At 43.2% G+C, this 19,120-nt stretch overlaps 1 protein-coding gene across 5 annotated transcripts in view; it reads left to right on the plus strand.

Annotated features, from left to right (window-relative positions):
* Positions 1-16,688, plus strand: part of RALGAPB (Ral GTPase activating protein non-catalytic subunit beta) — a 66,122-nt gene extending 49,434 nt beyond the window's left edge. For 4 of the 5 annotated variants that reach the window (XM_042800852.1, XM_042800856.1, XM_042800853.1 and 1 more), the window contains 7 exons: positions 2,489-2,654; positions 5,847-5,969; positions 6,713-6,849; positions 7,648-7,756; positions 10,004-10,082; positions 10,647-10,795; positions 12,530-16,688. In XM_042800852.1, the coding sequence (XP_042656786.1) occupies positions 2,489-2,654; positions 5,847-5,969; positions 6,713-6,849; positions 7,648-7,756; positions 10,004-10,082; positions 10,647-10,795; positions 12,530-12,723 (957 nt within the window). In that variant the 3' untranslated portion in view covers positions 12,724-16,688. The remainder of the gene's footprint in view (positions 1-2,488; positions 2,655-5,846; positions 5,970-6,712; positions 6,850-7,647; positions 7,757-10,003; positions 10,083-10,646; positions 10,796-12,529) is intronic. The other variant, XM_042800854.1, reaches the window with a different exon arrangement.
* Positions 16,689-19,120: the final 2,432 nt, after the last annotated feature.

The following is a 19,120-nucleotide window of genomic DNA, read 5'->3' on the forward strand; positions in this document are numbered from 1 at the left end:
GTATTTTTGTTATCTATTCTGTCTTTATTATCCTTATTTGTAGAGGTTCATGTAAGAAATGCATTTCAGATTTATTGGCTCAGCTTGCAGGAAAGGTTGCACTTTGTTCCAGCAATGTGCAATGTCCAGGTAGTTTGGTTTGGATCTAATGTTAAACACGTGTTAAAGGAATTAAAAACCCTCTGCAAGTAAGAAAGTATTACTGCTTTGTAAGTCTGTACATTATACTATTCACATTCAAATGCAATTTAGGTTGATCAGGTTAATTTGTGCAAATCTAAGTTGTGACTTCTTTAGACTGTGACCTAGAAACTCACTAAGATGCCTTATGGGCCCATTAGAAAAGGTTGTTTCTATAGTACTTTCTCATTCCATTCCTAATTCTCATAGTAAAAAGTGGAAGTGTAGCTTCTATAATAAATTATTTTGCCATCTTATGTTACTGTGAATGTACAGTTGACAGAACACTGTAACACCTCCTACTTCTGCATGGAATACACTAATTCTTGAAAACAAGATTGTGCTGTTTGAGTTTTCAAGTTGAAGTTCAGAGAAGCCAGTACACAGTCTTTCCGTCTCCAAAGTCAACTACAAAACAAGATATACAAGGTTTGCCTTCCAGCTGAAATGTGTTCTTGCTGACCTAGCAGAATGGGGTTTTTCCCCATCCAATGCTCATATGCTCTTACAGATTTAGACAGATGAGAATTCTTAGTCCTGCAGAACTCACCAGCCTTTGGAAACCCAGTTGGTGTGAGTTTTGTCATGTAGATTTAAGAAAAATCTTGTATCTGACTGATTCTGGACATATTTAGACACAGTATAAAGCTGCTGCTCCTGCTTCAAGATCCCCAAGCATCTTGCAGTGATTCCTGAGACTTTCAGGTTGTGCAAAGTCACAGTAGCACTCAGGTTAATAACATACTTGTCTCTACAGACCTGAGCTGAGTGAGATACTAATACTGTTCCCATCTTTGAAAAGACCTGTGACTTATTTCTGTCCTGTTTCATTTTGAGTATTAACAATCAAGAGAGGAGGAGATCAAAGCCAAGGTGTGACATGGTGTCTGCTTTGAGCAGGACTGGCTGTCTGGTCCTACTCAGCCATCTGTGTGTGTGAGTTCATGCCACTTCAGCTCAGGGCTTCATTCCATTCTGGGAGGTGGCCCCACTGTCCTTTCTCAAGGAGCGGGTGGTCAGCTATATTTTATCTTATGCGGCACAGCCCAGCATAGTGTCATCTAGCCTGCTGGTTATTGCATTAGGCCCAAGTATTTCTCTGTGGTGGTAGGCTTTTACAGCTGAGAAGGGTCTCATGGTATTTACTTATACAGTGTAATGAAACTGCCTGCATACTTTTTACGTCATTAGATGTTCTTTGAAAAGACTCCCTTGTCCTTGTTTTACTGTAAATTCTTTTTTTAATGGGCTCAGATATAAAACCATATAGTTGTATAAAGCCTGAGCTCACCTGTTTTCAGAAATTTTCTTCTAAACTGCACTTAATTAATTCTGAAACATATCTATGACTTCTCTGTGCTCAGTAATGAGATCAATAGTAATATTTCAATGCAGTGTGTCTAGTCACTGCTGAATATTGTACGAGGCATTAGGATGGTGTGCCAGGACAGTGGATATGAGGAGCTTCCTATCTGGAGGATTTACTTCCAATGCCTGTCCCTGTCCCTGCAGTTTCTGCTCTGCTGGAGCCTGTGTCCCAGTGTACTGCCCCTGCACAAACCAAAATCAAAGGTGCTTCTGCCACAAAGCAAATTCTCATGTGGCCCAGAAAAACCAAATCACAAATCATCCTTGTCTCCCAGCATGCCATTTGGTGAAGGTCTCAACTTTCACATGGTCACAATGGGATAAAAATTGCCTTTGGATGTGGAAACATTCCAGATCTTTTGTAAGAAGTAGGATTAAGGTTTGAAGTGAACAGTACAGTGTGACATTTGATTAAAGTGCATGGTCAATCCTGCTGAATATTGGTTTTCAAAATTCGTTTCATAATTTAATGTACGGTGAGGCCTGCCTTCTAAAATGCTGTATGTCATGTACAGGTGAGCAGCCATAAAATACCTTTCTCCTAAAATTTCACTTCAGTTTAGTAGTGAAAATTAACCAGAAAATTTTCATGTTACATTTGGTGCTAATGCAAATTCTACGCTGAACAGTTCTGTGATTTATCTCTGAGTGGATAAATCTCAGAATGGTGATTTCTAGGAGTTTGATTAACTGTTTTACAGGCTTTGGCAATGGTATCAGAAAGACAAGATGATCGAATTAGGACATTGCCAAGCAGGATGGGAGGATGTTGGGCAGCAGGAAGTACTGTCCATGTAGAAATTCTGGGGTTCCAGCCTTGCTGAATAACTGTATTTGCGCAAAACTATGTTGGTGACACAAAATTTTAATTAAAGTGGGGAGGAAGAGAGCTGCTTCCTGGAATCTCACGTACCTACCACTGTGCTGCTGGTTGTTTCAGATTCTGAAGAACATGGAGTCTTCCAGAATTGTTCAGCCACACTTCCTGGAGTTCTTGCTGTCTCTTGGCTGGTCTGTTGATGTGGGGAAGCACCCTGGGTGGACTGGCCATGTCTCAACAAGCTGGTCAATCAATAGCTGCAGTGATGAAGAGGCACCTGAACAAGGTAAGACACAGAAAATAGCGTGTTATTAAATTACGATGTCTAGGCTCCTTTAGGATACAATTAATTTCAAATTTCTTGCTCCTGGATGCCTATCTGAGCACTTGCATAATTTTTTTTTTTTGTTAAATGCAGATGTTTACTAGAAAGGAATGTGTAAATATTAGCTTAAACTTCAAGTCAAAGTGAGCAAAACTAATGTCTGTATGTTATTGGGAGGAAGTAGCATCAGCAAGAAATACCTCTGTGCTATGTTTTTAGCAGACTTTGAGTCTTTAATATATTATCCATAACCATTATTCAGGTGAAATCAGACACAGATTGCGCTGCATACTGGCAAATAGACTTAAAATACTGTGCAATTTTTAGTGGTCTGTAAATAGATGAAAATTAGATGTTGACTAGTAAGTCTTGCAATCATGCTTGGTAGGGAGTAATGAAAACAAGCTGCTGTTTGTAGGTCATGTTGGTTGAATCCCACACACAGCTCTTCTGTCCTGCTTAATTTACTCTACTCTTTTCCACTAGAGCAACTCCTCCTCTGGGCTTGTCATATACCGTCCTCTCTCCATTCTATCAATCAAAATGATCCTCAGGGTAGTGAATTGCTATCCCAGGGTGGTGAACTGGAGGTTGGGTTAGTTTCTGCCTTGAGCAACTTAATGAAGTTATCTGGGATTCTGATAGTGTCTGCGTTGGTTTCAGTGTGGTTCATGGTCACTACTCTAAGGGCCAGACCTTTTCTTGGTGATCTTCATAGCCTCAGCCTTCTGCTGTGGGCCACACAAAGGCATTGAACAGGCTGGTCCAGCTTGTTCGATATCTTTGATCTGTCATTTGCATCAGGTGCAACACCATTACTGCTGCAGTTGCTTAAGCAGCACTCTTGCTCTGCTTTCCTTTCACTGTGCCTCAGAAATGCTCTTCACCTGTAACTGCAACCAACTAAAGGCTTCTTTATTCTTTTGTAGAATAAAACTACAAATGATAAAAGGCTTGAAACATTGGGGAGAGATTAAGAGAACAGAGGCATGGCTTTCTCTGATCAAGTTAGGAGAGGGTACAAAATGGCCAGGTCTTGGTTTAATTTTCCTTTGAGAACAGGGTCAGACTGTGCTTTACCCAGAGTCAAAGCCCTTTCCCTTCTCTTTCCGATTGGCTTTGTCAGTATGGCTGTGCAGAAGACAGTGCCCTGAATTAGTGAGGTAACCTATTTTGATGGGGACTTTTTGACTTGGATTTTTTTCAGCCATTTGGATTAGATCACAGAACACTGAATAGTTGAATTAATTCAACAAACTGGGGGGAAAAGGAACAGAAAAAGCATTCGGGGATGTGAGAGAGGGAGGATGGACTACTTCAAATCTGGTTCTGCTGTTGGAAAAATCCATGAGTAGAGTCGTACCTTTATCAAGCAATGGCTAAAAAACTGAAATGGTAGATTTAAAGTAGGCTTGGACCATCTTATAAAGACTGCTTGCTTTATTTTCTCCTCCAATCTTTGCTGTTACTAATGTGATTTATTTTGTTAAATGTATTTTCTCGTTGTACTGATGATTAAAAACCCACTCAGGAGTCTAGCATCCTGCCTTACATCAGAAATACGGTGGCCAGCAGGACTAGGGAAGTGATTATCCCTCTGTACTCAGCACTGGTGATGCCACACCTCGAATACTGGGTTCAGTTTTGGGCCCCTCAATACAAGAAAGACATTGAGGTGCTGGAGAGTGTCCAAAGAAAGGCAATGAAACTGGTGACAGGTCTAGAGCACAAATCGTCTGAAGAGCTGAAGAGCAGCTGAGGGAACTGGAGGTGGTTAGCCTGGAGAAAAGAGGCTGAGGGGAGACCTTATCGCTCTGTACAACTACCTGAAAGGAGGCTGGAGCGAGGTGGGGGTCACTCTTTTCCCACATAATCAGTGATAGGATAAGAGGAAACGGCCTCAAGTTTTAAACCTCCCCTCAAGGGAGGTTTAGATTGTGTGTTAGGAAAAATTTCTTCACCGAAAGGTTTGTCAAGCATTGGAACAGGCTGCCCAGGGAAGTGGTTGAGTCACCATCCCTGGAGGTATTTAAAAGACGTGTAGTTGTGGCACTCAGGGACATGGCTCAGTGGTGGAATTGGCAGTGTTAGGTTAACAGCTGGACTCGATGATCTTAAGGGTCTTTTCCAACCTAAACAATTCTATGATTCTAGAGTAGCTTCCAGTGAAATGTGATTAAAATAAATTGACAGGCATATGCTTTAGTTTTGTTTCCCTGCACAGCCCCAAAGCAAAGGTGGTCTTCAACAATTGGGTTCAGGTTGTGGTACTGCTCCCTGAGAGCTATGGACTAGAGAAAAGGGAATGCTTCCCTGATGATGAAGCATGGCCTTGAGGCTTCTGTGTGCCTCTGGCCACCTCTCTGTCAGTGTGCTGAATTTTATTGCTCCATTGGTTTTGCTGAGGCAGCTGTCCCAGAAATCGTTCTGTAAACTGGATCAGAGAAGTAATTCAGCTTAAAGTCCTTGATAGTGTTTCTGGAGACAGTGTGGGGAAGGAAAAGCAGGGGCAGGAGGAGGTGGGTGTTGTAATTTACTTACAGCATAGCTCAACCAAAGAACTTTTTTCTCTCTGTACTGTGAAGGCCTGATGGGCTTGCCAACTGTGATGAGGCAACAAATGGGGCCTGAGAATGAGAAGCTTTCTTGCATTGGGTTTGATTCAAGAGAGCCTTTTTCTAACTCCTTGGCAGAAAAATAGACCTTGAGGAGAGTCTGTAGAAACTGGCTTCAATTCTAGAATAATATCAGACTTAAGTTATAAATGTTAGAATCCTTTGGAAATGTAATGAGTAACTGATTGATGTCTGCTAGAGAGAATGGCTAGAAATAGCTGCTGGATGAATTTGTGTGGCAGACATGCTTACTAGACTACTCAATCCAAGGTAAAAAGGGTATGCAGCTCCCTGGGAACATGTTGAGAATAAATCCTCTCCCATCCTAAAATGCCATTTCCTTCAAGATAACAAAAATGTTTATCTGAGAGTAGTTGTTAGCCATGAGATTTGACTGTGAAGTCTTCTCATTTTAGAATGAGATTTGCATGATTTCTTCTCCTTGATTGCACCCTGTGTTTGAAGATCTTCTCTTGAGGCGGTGTATAAAGAGGTAGAGCTTCCTTTTGACTAAACTTTCCTTTTATGTCCATTTCAGATGATCTAATTATTTCAGAAGATGTTGGGGCAAGTATCTTCAATGGGCAGAAGAAGGTGCTGTATTATGCGGATGCCCTGACAGAAATAGCTTTTGTTGTCCCATCACCAGTGGAGTCTCTAAGTAAGATCACTTCCCACATGCTGTTTACAAAAATGAAAACTTTTTTTTTGTTAGCTTTTTCAAAAGCAGAACGTAAACAAGCTGACTAGTAGTGTGTCTAGCAAGATCCTTGTCAGAAAGCTACTGATTAAGTTACAGCATCCTAAGCCTTGTACTCCTTCCTAAGATGGTAGATGTTCTGTGCCCCTTTTTCTCAGTCTAAGCCTCAACATACGTTCAGGTTTGCACAGCAGTATTGCAGTTACCCTGGGTGCATTAGGTTGGATATATGGTTCACCATCAACTGGTGATGCATTTTTTTTTTTCTTTTTTCCCTCTTCCATCTTGATGACCTACTCCTGCAGCACACTGAGGAACATGTGCACAGCTGCTATGTAGGTGAGCAACAGCTTTCATGACATCTTTTGCACACTAAAACCTGTGTGCAAGAGTTTCCTGGAATAAAAGGGCTGTGAGGAAAAGGTAGCCATAGGAAGGAGAGTAGACTGTATCCCATAGGAAATGCATGGGACACTTCTAAATCCATAGGGAGCAGTGCTTAAATTGTCGTCTGTTTCTGGAATAAGTGGCAGTTGTCCACTGCTGAATCCTTTTCGTGCTTTTGAGTTCTATATTGTCTGGACTGTAAATCTATATATGTTTCAAAAACCTTACAACCATTTTTAGTTTCAAAAACTTACATATGATGACAGTGTAATTTTTTTGGCAGAAAAGTCAAAACCCACCTTTCTTCTGGCTTACAGCTGATTCACTGGAAAGCAATGTCTCTGACCAAGAAAGTGACTCCAACATGGATCTGCTGCCAGGAATACTGAAGCAGCCATCTCTGACACTTGAACTCTTCCCCAATCATACAGACAATCTCAATCCCTCCCAGCGGGTAAGACTAAAACTTGAATAGGAAAATGGGTTAGTTTTTGTTTTGTTTTCTTTGCGAGAAGCACACTGGCAATGCTACAGCATTTTTGATAGTATATGATTTGGTTTCCTAGCATTTAGAGCTAGTTCTTTTAGCCATTAGCCTTCAGCATCTGCTTTGGTCATGCCAGAATTTGCACTTGCAACAGGAGATTGCAAGATTACATTTATTTAATATAAAGTTAAACATGCTGAGTAGTAATGCATACTGAAATCCTGAACTGCCTGCAGAAAAAAGTATATGCAGTATTTGCAGAGTAATTCGGATTCAAATCAATGCTTGATAATTTAGGATGGATAGACATGAACACTTTTCATACCTACTCAAATTAAAATAGTATGTGTCAGTTGTCTCTGAAGTGTCAGATATGAAGTTGTTTCTGTGCGGTAGCAAAGCAGAAAGCCATGAACTGCTGTAACAGTTAGCAAAGGATTTACAGCTGCTTATTTCTTGTATAGAGCTCACTTCTAAAGGTGTATTTAGTTAATGATTTAGGATCTTCAGCAATATTAAAAAAAACTTGAACCAATTTTTAAAGATTTAATATATTAATTTATGTTGAATATAAATATTGTGGAGACCTGGATTACTGTTTCTCAGTGGGTAGCTCTACTGTAGCTGCCTCATCTCAGTAGTTGGCAGAGGTTGTACCTGTCTGAGATCTGAAAGTCTAAGGAGCAACTGTGGAAATGCTTTTGAGATGCACTCATGGACTCATGATGTTTGCAAATGTTACTTTTTCCCTTGGGTTCAAAACAGCTCAGTCCTACTTCCAGATCCAAGAGGGTGCCTCAGGGCCGGACCATTCCACCGATGGGACCTGAAACCAAAGTGTACGTGGTCTGGGTGGAACGTTATGATGATATAGGTGTGTAGAAGCTTTTATTGTTTACTGAAGTAAAAGCAGTGCAGGAACCAGAGGGAAAAACTCTGTTCCATTCCTCTATAAAATGCCAAATGCTTATTAATGTATGTAACCGACACAATTTTAAAACAGTTCTTTGACATTTGAGTGGTGTACGTAAATCAGTGGCATGTAGGTCTGGAGATTATTTTAGCTCTGGCAGCACATGTGAAATGCCATTATGTACCTTCTTAAGCTTAACACACAAGGCAAGTGTGTACCCCACTTTTGAATTCCCCTCAGCTGCTGTCTCCTCAGAGTGGATCTGTTCTTCCTTTATACAGAAATTATTTATGACACCTGCTGCTTGGGTGCTGAAGGGATCATCATCCTTCTTGGTTTGATGATACCTTTGAAATTTTCTGTTGTGTTCTGTCTTGCTGGAGGGCTCATTTATTCTGTGCTCAGGTTACCTGTTCATACTACGCAGCCCAGCTTGCTTTCTGCATCTTTGTTCAGGCAGGGTCCTGCTCCTCACATTACTTAATGTTTCTTACCTGACTGGGTACTGGATGACCCGGGAGAGGTGCAGCTTTGCCCATCCTGTTACAGCGATGGTGTGGACAATGGTGGGCAGCTGGCTACTAGACTTGAGGAGTCCTTTGTCCCCTAGAGCTTCTGGTGTGCTGTTCTAAGCCATGGCCTGATTTTAGTGCTATGCTAGAGACTCCCTGTACTGGCCTAGCCCAGCAGAGTCTGTAACACTGGCCAGTAACTGCCACTTTAGTCTGGCTTTGCTTTCTAATCCTGACTCCCAGTCTGGCAGGAGGGGTGGGCCCTAATTAAGTCCTAGGTCCTCCCAGAGGAAAGCAACCAAGGGAGTGAGAGCAATCAAGAGGAAGCTTCCTGTAAAGTGTAGGTGTAAATTATCAAGAGGACCCCTTTGTCCACAGCACATCCCTCAGAGCTTATCTGGGAATCAGGAGGCAGACATCAAGTCCTGCAGCATCATTTCCTTACCCAGACATGAGCCCAGAAGGTATTGCCTTAGCTCCAGGAGTCCCTCAGCTGCTTCAGTTCCCAAACTGGTGTCCCTGACCCACTTCTTTCTTGGGTAGCAGCTAAACCCAGTTCACTGCAAAGGCAGCAACTGTGCTACACATGCTTGTTTCTGCTTGGCTGCTGCTTGCAGCAGCTGTAGGAACCTCCCAGAGCTCTGGGCCTGAAGCTAGAGAAATGAGTTTGTGAGCCTCAGTAAGCATGGCAGTTGGATGGGGGGGTGGGTCAGGGCTCTTGAAAGGGGCTTCTAGCCCATAGCATTTGCCTCGTGCTCCTTATGTTCTTGGCTTTTGCCTTATGTTTCTGCTGCATCTTCAAATCTGGACAGTGTAAAAGCTGTCGCTTTGTAGTCTAGGCAATTGCCCCTGTGCCAACCGCCTGCCCTCCCTCTGGCTCCATCTCAAAGTGCTTCCATGGCCCTTCACGCTCTCCTTCTGCTAGATCCAGCTTTTGTGTAGTCTTTGTATCCCAGCTCTGATGGCAGATGTTTTCAGGCCTTACACTCTTTCTGCTGGAGGAGACGTCAGCCCCGTCCTGCTGTCTGAACTCTACTTTTGTGAATGACTCAACATCTCTCTTGGTGCCTGCCCCTAAACAAGGTGATGGGAAGTGCCACAGCCCCTTCTAGGGATCAGAGTTCTTCGTTCCTCCTCCAGCACCTTCATTATCCAGTCACTTGTTACCAAGTGCATGGCAGCAGAGTTGTAGGTTATGGTGATGATCTGCAGAGCTTGGATTTGAGGAACAATACCATGTTTGTTGGAGCAGGGCTCAAGGGAACTGTAGATGCGAGCAGTGGTATCATTTGGAATTTCCAGCACAGTTCTTGAGGCTGATTACTTGTGGATGAGTGAAGATGCTGTTGAATAATAACTTGAAAGCTCTTTTATGTGATTGAAGTACTTCACCTCCTTCCTGCTTTCACTGTTCCTCTAGAGATTTTGACCTTTGGGATTGAGAGAATTAAGGGTCTGGGGCATGTGTTACCTAATCTGTTGAGTGCAGATGGCTGGGATGTGTCAATACGCTTCATGAATGCTTAGGCTTAAAAACAAAGACACTGCATCGCTAGTAGTGCAAGAACATCCGTGGTATAAATGCTTGAGGACTGCATGGTTTTGACTGATGATATATAATCTTTCTTTGTACAAAATCAAAACCCCAAAAAACTGGGATAGATAAACTTGTATTCAGTACATCCTCTTCTTACAGAAAACTTCCCCCTCCCTGATCTAGTGTCTGAGACTAGCACTGGTGTGGAAACTACAGCCAATAGTAGCACTTCCCTAAGGTAAGACTGCTTTTATTTTCATTATTTTTCTTGATTTTTGCAGACAAAAGTTTAGGCCGCACTTTAGAAGAAGTTGCAACTAAGATTATTTGCATTCTTCAGCTTTCACAGGCAACCCTGAAAACTCTAGGTAGTCACGTTAAAGACAAATGAGTTTCCTCAGTGGATTTTTTTTTTTTTTGTTGAAAAAATGAGAGCTTTTCATATCACTGCAGTTTAAACATCAATTTAAGGAACACAAGATGTGTAGCTTTTCTGTGGAGTCTGTGATTAGCCTCCTTCCTGATTTATTCCCCTGTGAGGCGGTTAGTGCTGCATATGTGTTGTGAGGCTTAAAGCCCTGTCTGCAGGACTCTGAAATTCTGTGGTGACAGAAGATCATAGAAACAGTACAGCTGATATAACCCTTCTAAAGTCCAGAGAATGCACATAGCAGTCCCACTGGTTTAGTCACAAGACATTTCTTAAACATTCTTTTAACACTTAAAGTGGTCATTTTTCATCTATAGATTAATTGAAACAGTGCTATAAAACTGATTTAACAGTTGTGGTATTTCCCTTAAGATCTACCGTTCCTGAGAAGGAAGTTCCTGTGATCTTCATCCATCCTTTAAACACTGGCTTATTCAGGATAAAACTACAAGGAGCAACTGGGAAATTCAATATGGTTATCCCATTGGTGGATGGAATGATAGTCAGTAGGAGAGCTCTTGGTAAGCTAAAGATTTTTAGGAACACTTATGTTTTGATATTTTTTTTCCTGTTTTAATAATAACTATATATCTGCAAAATGCACAGTCTGGAATCTTTCATTAGAAAAGGTATTGGGCATGGCAGAACAAAAGGAAAACATGCTTTTTGCAGCAACAGTGGTAGCAGGAACAGCAGAGGGAGCAGGTGGTCAGCACTTAGCTGAGAGCATGGCAGGGCTCCACTGCAATTGTAGTAAGAGGGAAATGAAGGGTTGGACTAATAATTGTGGAAGGAAAAGATAAATGCTTGTCATTTAGATAGGAGAGATCAGAAATGTGACCCTGATGTTTAGCATCGAGAGCCAAGGTGCTGGTGCTAGTTGACTGCCAGAAGAGGTACTGCTGGGCATTAGGTCTGTGCTGGCATGGTGTTTGTTCCTTCTGGTTTAGAAGCCGGATGGTGATTAAAAGCCACGGCAATTGAGGGTTTTCTAATGTGTTCAACAAAAATACTTAACCTACTATGCAGACATGTGTTAACAGGGGTCTGCGTGTGCTATCTGCTTTTTCCTGTGTTCCTGAATGGACTAATGGATCTGTCTTGGTATCTGTGCAGCTATAGCTTCAGTAACTGGAAATCTCACTCCAGTAAGAGCAATTCACAAAACAGAGTGAAATGAATAAATGAACATTAGGATACTTGTATATAACCATAAAACTAACACTGTAGGTATCTGTTGGGGTTGACTTTCAGGTTCTGATTTTTGCATGCCCAATTCAGTGATTGGGAAATTGAAGCCAGACTGGGCCTTTAAATAACATTTGTGAAGTCAGCTGATGACAATGGCTTGTACTGAAAAAGGATCAGGTGTGTTTTCCTAGAGTTGGGCTGATTTTTTTTCTGCTGCATCAGGACAATTAATATAATGAAATTTGTCTCATTTCTAAGTTCAACAGATGTGGTTCATGCGCAGTCAGAAATCAAGTGCTTTTAAATAGGGAAGACACTGTTTCTGCCTGTAGGAAAGTGCTTGTGGAACAGCAAAGGGGTTAACAGACACTTTCTTAATTCGAGGCATATTAACTTCATTTCAGAATAAAATAGAATGAAGTTCACTGCCAGCTTTGACCAAATGTTACTGCTTTGGTTCCCAACCTTCTCCTCCCTGCCATAAACAGCAGTATGAATTAGAGAGGTAACAGTGCCAAAGCAGCGAGGGGAAGAGAAACCCATTTCCAGCCACAGCCCATCAAGTCTTTCATCATCCCCTGTTCCAAGGGGAAAGCTCTGCAATTCCTACTGGGAAAAAAGTCCTTTTTTCATTCTGAAGGTTCCCCTGGCATTACCCAGGGCCCGCCTGAGCGCTTTGTGTCCTTGTGTGGCATGGCCAGGGGCTGTAGCACTGTGATTCTCGTGTTAGCTGCCCTGAGTTCTTTCCCCTCTTGGTCCCGAGGTTGCTGTTTTGGGCAGTTGATTGGCTCTGGACAAGCAGAGGAATATTCCCCTTCTTCCAGCCAGTTTAGGGTACCACTTTCTTACTAACTTTTCACAGTAAAATGTCCTTACAGGCCTGGGAGCCATGGTTATCTGTTATCAGCTACTCATTGAAAAAGGTTCTTGACTAGGTGGTGCTGAGCATCTCCCTTGGGTTTCTAGATGGGACGGAACCCAAAATTGTCTTTAACTGTGAAGCCAGCAGAGGGACACAGACTTGAATTTGTTTAAACTTGATTCAAATGTTATTTCTTTTTCAGGTTTTTTAGTGAGGCAGACGGTAATAAATATCTGTCGGAGAAAGAGGCTGGAAAATGATTCTTACAACCCCCCACACGTCCGCCGAAAACAGAAAATAGCAGACATTGTCAATAAATACCGGAACAGGCAGCTGGAGCCAGAATTTTATACCTCACTTTTCCAGGAGGTTGGGCTCAAGAACTGCAACCCCTAGGTCATTATCCTTTCAGGACAATTAGATCAGAGCTTGGTGGCTACAGTAATGAAAACGGTTAAATAACAACAACAAATTTCATCAGCCCTCTGGAATTCAGGAAATCATATTCTAGCACAAGTCAGCAGATACCATGTGGGAGGAATGAGAAATGAATCCAAAACATTGCAGTTGGGATATTGATTTAATTCACCTACCCTCAAAAGATGACTTAATTTCAGTCTTCCTGGATGCTTGTAACATCTCTTCACACAATCATCTAGTCCAGACTAATTAGGAACTGTGCCTCATTCTCTGGGAGGAAAACAATCAAAATGAAGCCATCTCTGCATATAAGGATGGAAAGTAAAATACAAACCTGCCTTCAGACATCTCACTACACTGATGTGTTAAAGGAAAAGGGAGCAGGATCTCTCCTTTTGAGGAGAGTGTCTGTTCCAGAGCATTAACTATCCCTCCAAGAACTTAAGACATTTTCAGCCCCCCCCTTCAGAGCTCAACAGAAGATCCTTCACTGCTTGTAACCAATTTGTGTATCAAAAGCAAGAGGAGGAAAATTGCTTGGAAACATTAAATCATGCAATTCATAGCCAAGATCCTGTATTTTACAGTTCCCCTTGTGGTTGGGAATGAGTCCATCTACATATGAGATTTCTGTCATGCTGACAACAAACAACACCTGAAATTACTTAACTTTCCAACATAATTTGTTACTAGATAAGAGCTCTTGGTTATATAAAAACAAGGTTATGACTTTCAGGTCTGTTGCAAAATGTCACATTTAATTTTAGTAGCTTGATTGGTTTTTTTTTTTAATGCAACTACTTAAATTATTTTGAAGTATCTGTATCACCTACTCACCATTTCCTTAAAAAGCATAAACATCACTTGCTTTCCTTCCATTGGATTGAAATCTGAGATTCTGAGTCTGCCTTCTGCCTGATATTTATAGCATAGGCAGTTTTCACAGCTTCTACAACACTTTTCAGAAGCTCCCGTTAAACAGACTAAAACAACTTGAGAAGAAAATGCAAGAATTCTTCTTTTTCACCATCAATTTGCCATTCCATGAAAGCCCCTTTGGAGGTATAACTTAAAATTGTTCTGAATCTACTCTGCTTTCTTATGCTCAGCAGTGGTGGTTCCCTTTCACCTAGATCAGAAGCTTTAATTTTCAGACTGTGGATTTCACATGTTCAGGACTTGAAGGAAGTGCTGGGAAAAGATGTTTACAGCTACAAATTTAATATTAGGAATAGAAAAGCTGCAGTGGGCGCCAGCAGCCTTGGGAGTGCTTTCAGGCTCCCAGCACAATCTTAACTTGTGTTGCAGTAATCAATCATCACTGGTGCTCCCGGGCAGATGCAGTTTGTGATCACTGGCAGCAGCACGTGTCCTTTTCCTACCAGTAAGCAGGTAATGGTATGAGTGTGTGCAGGAATTTGGGGAGCTCCTCATGTTATATCAAAAGTGGGTTTATTAGCTTTTTCGTATGCCTTGTAGCAATACCTGACAGTCATTTAATTTTGATATTTCATAGTTACTTCTGGCAACAGTTCTGACCTGAGACAGTTTTAATTGTTTCATTGCAACTTACCTGCCAAGGACATACCCTGATCCTGTCTTTTCATGTGGTTTTTCACAAAGAGTTATTGGAAACACAGGCCCCTAAAAATACATGTGGAAGGACTTTCAGGATGTTAACCCAAGGGGGTTTAGGTGACGTGCTTGTTGCAGGGGACAGGCACAGTGGCCTTTCAACTCAGGAGCTGTAGATTTTGATCCAGGTGAATCACAAGTGGAAGAATTAAACCACATAAAGAAAACTACTGTAGAAGTAAGCAGGATGGCTGGCCCACGTTTGTGTGGTGCCCAGGTTGCAAATGGCAGGAGGAGCTGCAAGGCAGCGTTTGGGTGTATTGGTAAAGCTGTGAAGAGAAACCCAGACAGCTTCATTCCTCTGCCAAACTCTTGCCAGCATCAATTTAATGCACAGACACTAAATTTACCCACATTTTGTATGTACCTATTGGATCTAATTAATGGCCAAACACATGATAGTCCACTGATTTAAAAGGCATGACCAATGCATGTGTAACAAGTAAACATACTGAGCACTCAAATGTCTGCACATCTTCAATGATGTAACAGCAAAACCCACATACCATAGCTAAGCCTATGCTATATGCAAAGTCATTGATTTATGTAGTAATGAGCTGCAAAGGATACTTCTTTCACGCATTCGGGTAGTCAGTAGCGTAAAGACACATGGATTTGGGGAAATTCTGGATATTTTCTGGGAAGTCCAAGATAGCCAAATGGACTGCCTGAAAGTTTACTTTTAAAAAAGGCCTCTGCTTGGCTGAAGAGTAGTCTTGGGTCTATTTCCATGTTCATCTAAAACATGGGTATGGCACCCGCCTGAGCGGTAACAGCAGTGAAAGCAATGCAACTTTTCAGAAGTCTTGAAAGAAGGTAACTTGTACACATTGTTGCTGCTGATGCCAGCGTAGTAGGCATTTATAACATGCTTAATTTGATTTGTAAAATGTGAGTTAACACGATACACACCAGTGGTGTGACCTGACCATAAGTGTTGGTTTTTGCTATCTGGAAAGATGAACCTTCAAGAAAGTCACGGTTTAGTATCAAAATGTTGTGATTGGAGAACTGTGTTGCCGTTCTACTTGGTTTGGAGGTCAGTCAGACCTGTGCCAGTGGAAGGTGTCTTCAAGGAGTGAAGTGCATGGAGAGGTGTCTGGAGTTCATGATGAAATGTAAAACACCAATTTGAGAGTTAAATCCTTGTCCTGTCGAAGTCAGTGGCCAAACTCCGATGGCTTCTACCAGCCCAGAGTACAGCCTTGAGCTTTTTTCCCCCAAAAGGGTTAGAGCAAATGGGACTTATTTCAGTTGTGATTGCAAGAACATTTTAGTCAAGAATCTAGACTTTTTTTTTTTCATCACAGACTGCTGTATTGAGTTTTCAACTTAACAACTTGCATGGCTTGGGTTTGCATTCCAGCTCATCAGAGGTTATGAGTGTTGACCACTTGCTTTGTGCATAGCGTGATGTTAGTCTAGACTCCACAGGTAACGTAGTGCTGCAAAAGCTGAGTTGCAAATGGTGCATAATAACTAAACTGAGGCTTTCTCTTTTTATAAGATCCTTCTGTTTGGGTTCATAATTCTGCTTTAAATGATGGCATCCTTTTAATTGTGCAGAAAGAGGGGGGACCATTGTCACCTTGCTAAACAGAAATTTTAGTACCTGAATAAAGATTCTCTTTCAAAGGAAAGCATTTTTCTTAAAGGTACTTTTAAAAAAGGCATTACCACCTTCCATCACACAGGAGACGGGGAGAATGGTGCCTGTGGAAATTAAGGTGTCTATGTGGATAGCAACATGTGCATGAGGCCAGAGGGAAGAGCAGCCGCTTGCTGCTCGACTGGCTGTATGTGCAGGGATCTCCATAGGTGACTGCATTCCTTTCCTGTGAGGTTCTGCATGCCCAGAAAGACAAGAGAACTAAATTTCAGTCTAACAGACAAATGTGATGTGATTTAACAGTTGTGTAATTGAGTGATGTTTTTGAAGGCAAACACAGACCTTTTTCCACATGGATTTTAGCAGGAGCAATTAGAAATGAGAATGCCAGATATCATGTGCTTCAAATCATATACAATTTGTATGAATTTCTGTATGTTGCCAAGACATGATCTTTTTGTTCTTATTGTATTTTTCTGTAAATATTCCTGGCGCTCAGTTGTAAAGTAAAGGCAAAATGTAAATATGAAGATGTGAACTATGTTCCCTTGTCTCTAGTACTTTACCTCTTACTTGTTTAGGGAAGGCACACAAAGGCTTGTTTGTATTTATGCCAATTCTTTGTCCAGAAGAAACACATCAAATATTGAATGTAACACAATTAGTCCAATAAATTTTAAAGATTCTTATCTAGTAACCATGCAGTTGTCAATTTTTAATATTTTCTAATGCATTGGGTTGAAATTATCAGCCAATAGAGATGTTTTCCAGGGCAATAGCAGATGGATATAGTAAAATTGTGCACTTTCTGCTATGCAGCAGCTATGGTAACAGGGCACCAGCTTATATTTAAGGAAATCACGTCTCGATGGTGTGGGGAATGGGAACATGGAAACACAGCTTTTAAAGGGAGACCTGATGCTCCTGCCGTGCAGATGTTCTCAGGTTGCTCAATGTGCTGCTTTCTCTTGGGGGTGTAGGTTCCCCCTGTGGCGCAGCCAGCTCTGCTGACACCCTGCGAGCAGGACTGGGGGAGCTGCTGCACTAAAGCTGTGCATTTAAAATGCAGTGCAGGGTCTTGCTAGTGTTTGAGACAACTCTTATTTCTGTACGGCTTGAGGATAATGAATTTGACTTCTCAAGTGCATTAGGAGAGTTCTGAGGCCTGCAAAGGTGATGTACCCAGTGAGATCTGGGGAACTTGGAAAACTTCAGGAAGGCAGTGTTAGAGGACAGGGTCAGTCAGTGCTGCTCCAGCATCAGACCGACGAGCCAGACTACCCACTGACCATCTCTAAGCTTCCCAGGGATGTGACAAGCTCTCAGACTCTTGCTGTGGGTTCCCTGTGTCAGGTCTGCAGGGTTTGGCCTGGCAGGACCCTGTCTGTGTCTCCATGCTTTACTGCTGAGGCACCAGGTGACAGTTACCTGGGAGTTGCCCTGTGTTGTCTGTGGCACTTCGCCTTCACAGTAGCTCTTACGACGATGCTGCTCTGGGGGTGTTAGCCTGGCGTGAGCTGTCCACGTGCTGGCTTACCTGAGAGCTGGACCAAAAACACTGAACCAGGCTGTTCCAGAAACCTCCATCAGGGCAATGTGAATGTTGGTTTTCCTGCCAGCTTCCCTCTATGATGACTTCGGGACGTATCCCCTGCCCTGGGCCACTGGCCCGACCTCCTTGCCACTTTGCTTCCAGGGAAGGTATGGACAAGTCCCACACTGATCTCTGAAGAATCACAGAAATTAATGATAAATAGTTAAGTATCTTTCTCTGCAGTCCCAAAGCGTAGGGCCAGTAGCAGATAAGGCTTTCTGGAGCTGATTTTAGAGGCTTGATGCTTTCTCCTTCCCCACAAAGGAAGCAAAAGGCACTGGACCTCTCCCAGGGGGCTAGGAAACCTTGGCTGTTCTTGCCACGCATCCTGCCCGCTCCTATGGGCTTCTCACTTCAGCCTTCTTCCCCGTTGCTTTCCTGATGTCTTTTTCCCAATTTTCATTTTGCAGAGGGCCGTTCCTGGCCATGCTTCTGCTGCGCAGGGAGCTGCTCTTCAGCCTCTGTCTGCTCCCCCTCAAAAATCCTTTCCTTTGCCACACTTGTCATAACACAGGCTTTCAGCCCAGAGCGGACAAGCTCTTTGCCCCTGAATAAATGAACCTACACTTGGCTGCAGTGCAGTGCAGGTAGCCTGGTGGCAGGTCAACCAACAGCCCAAATCCCCCCTGCCCCAGGCTGCGCCTGGGGTGCCGGGGACTCGTCCTGCACTAGGGTTTGTCACCTGAAGCTCCTGCCAGCCCCTCTCTTCTTTCTCCAGTTTTATTGATAAACTCGCTGATAGCCTCGGGCTGGGCAGTAGATGCATCTCCCTACCCTGAGCTGTGCCAGCAGGGGTGCCCGTGTCTCTGGAGCCTGATCCTGAGTTACAGCAGCCTCAAACCCTCCTGCTGGGAGCTGCCCACAGCGATGCCCACGTGCTGGCCCTGGCCCTGCTGGGGGGAGCAGGATGGCACCCCCGGCTCCTCGGCCCCATCCTGCCTGGCAGCCCCAAGGGACGGCGCAGGGCGCCGGGGGGAGCTCCCAGCAGGAGCGGGGGCTGGCAGAGGGGCTGAGGGCACCCTCCCAGCCCGGGGCCCTTCAGAGGAAGGTGGTGGGGAGGGCTTGGCTGCTGCTGAGCTTTGTCAGGGGGCTGGAAAGCTCACTTCGAGGGCCTTGGATTGAAAGTGGCTTTTCGTCAGCAGAGCCTGTGGAAACGGGAGGGTGTTTTGTGTGCAGGGATGGGGGCTGTGTGGGTGGGCAGTGGTGACCAGACCAGCTTCAAGCAAGCCCAGGATCTCAAAGGCAACTCAAGTAGCTCCACCACACCTGGCTTCCTTGGGACACAAGAGCCTGGCTGGAAGCAGCACCAAGTAGCTCTTTGGGTGGCCACTTTTTAATTAAAGCTCCTCCCGTGCACTGAAGGTATTTAATGCCAAGAGAGTGAACAGAGTCATGAACCTGCTGTAGTCTGCCAAGGCATCGGTTTGGAGGCACCGTGCAGGAGATTGCTGTAAAAACAGGAGTAACAAATCCAGGGACAGAGGCAGGAGTAGCTGCAGAGCAGAGCAGCGCGGGGACAGTCAGTCCTCCACCAT

This window comes from Tyto alba, unplaced genomic scaffold, assembly GCF_018691265.1.
Source record: "Tyto alba isolate M040663 unplaced genomic scaffold, T.alba_DEE_v4.0 Super-Scaffold_33, whole genome shotgun sequence".
In the NCBI taxonomy this organism is placed as follows: domain Eukaryota; kingdom Metazoa; phylum Chordata; class Aves; order Strigiformes; family Tytonidae; genus Tyto; species Tyto alba.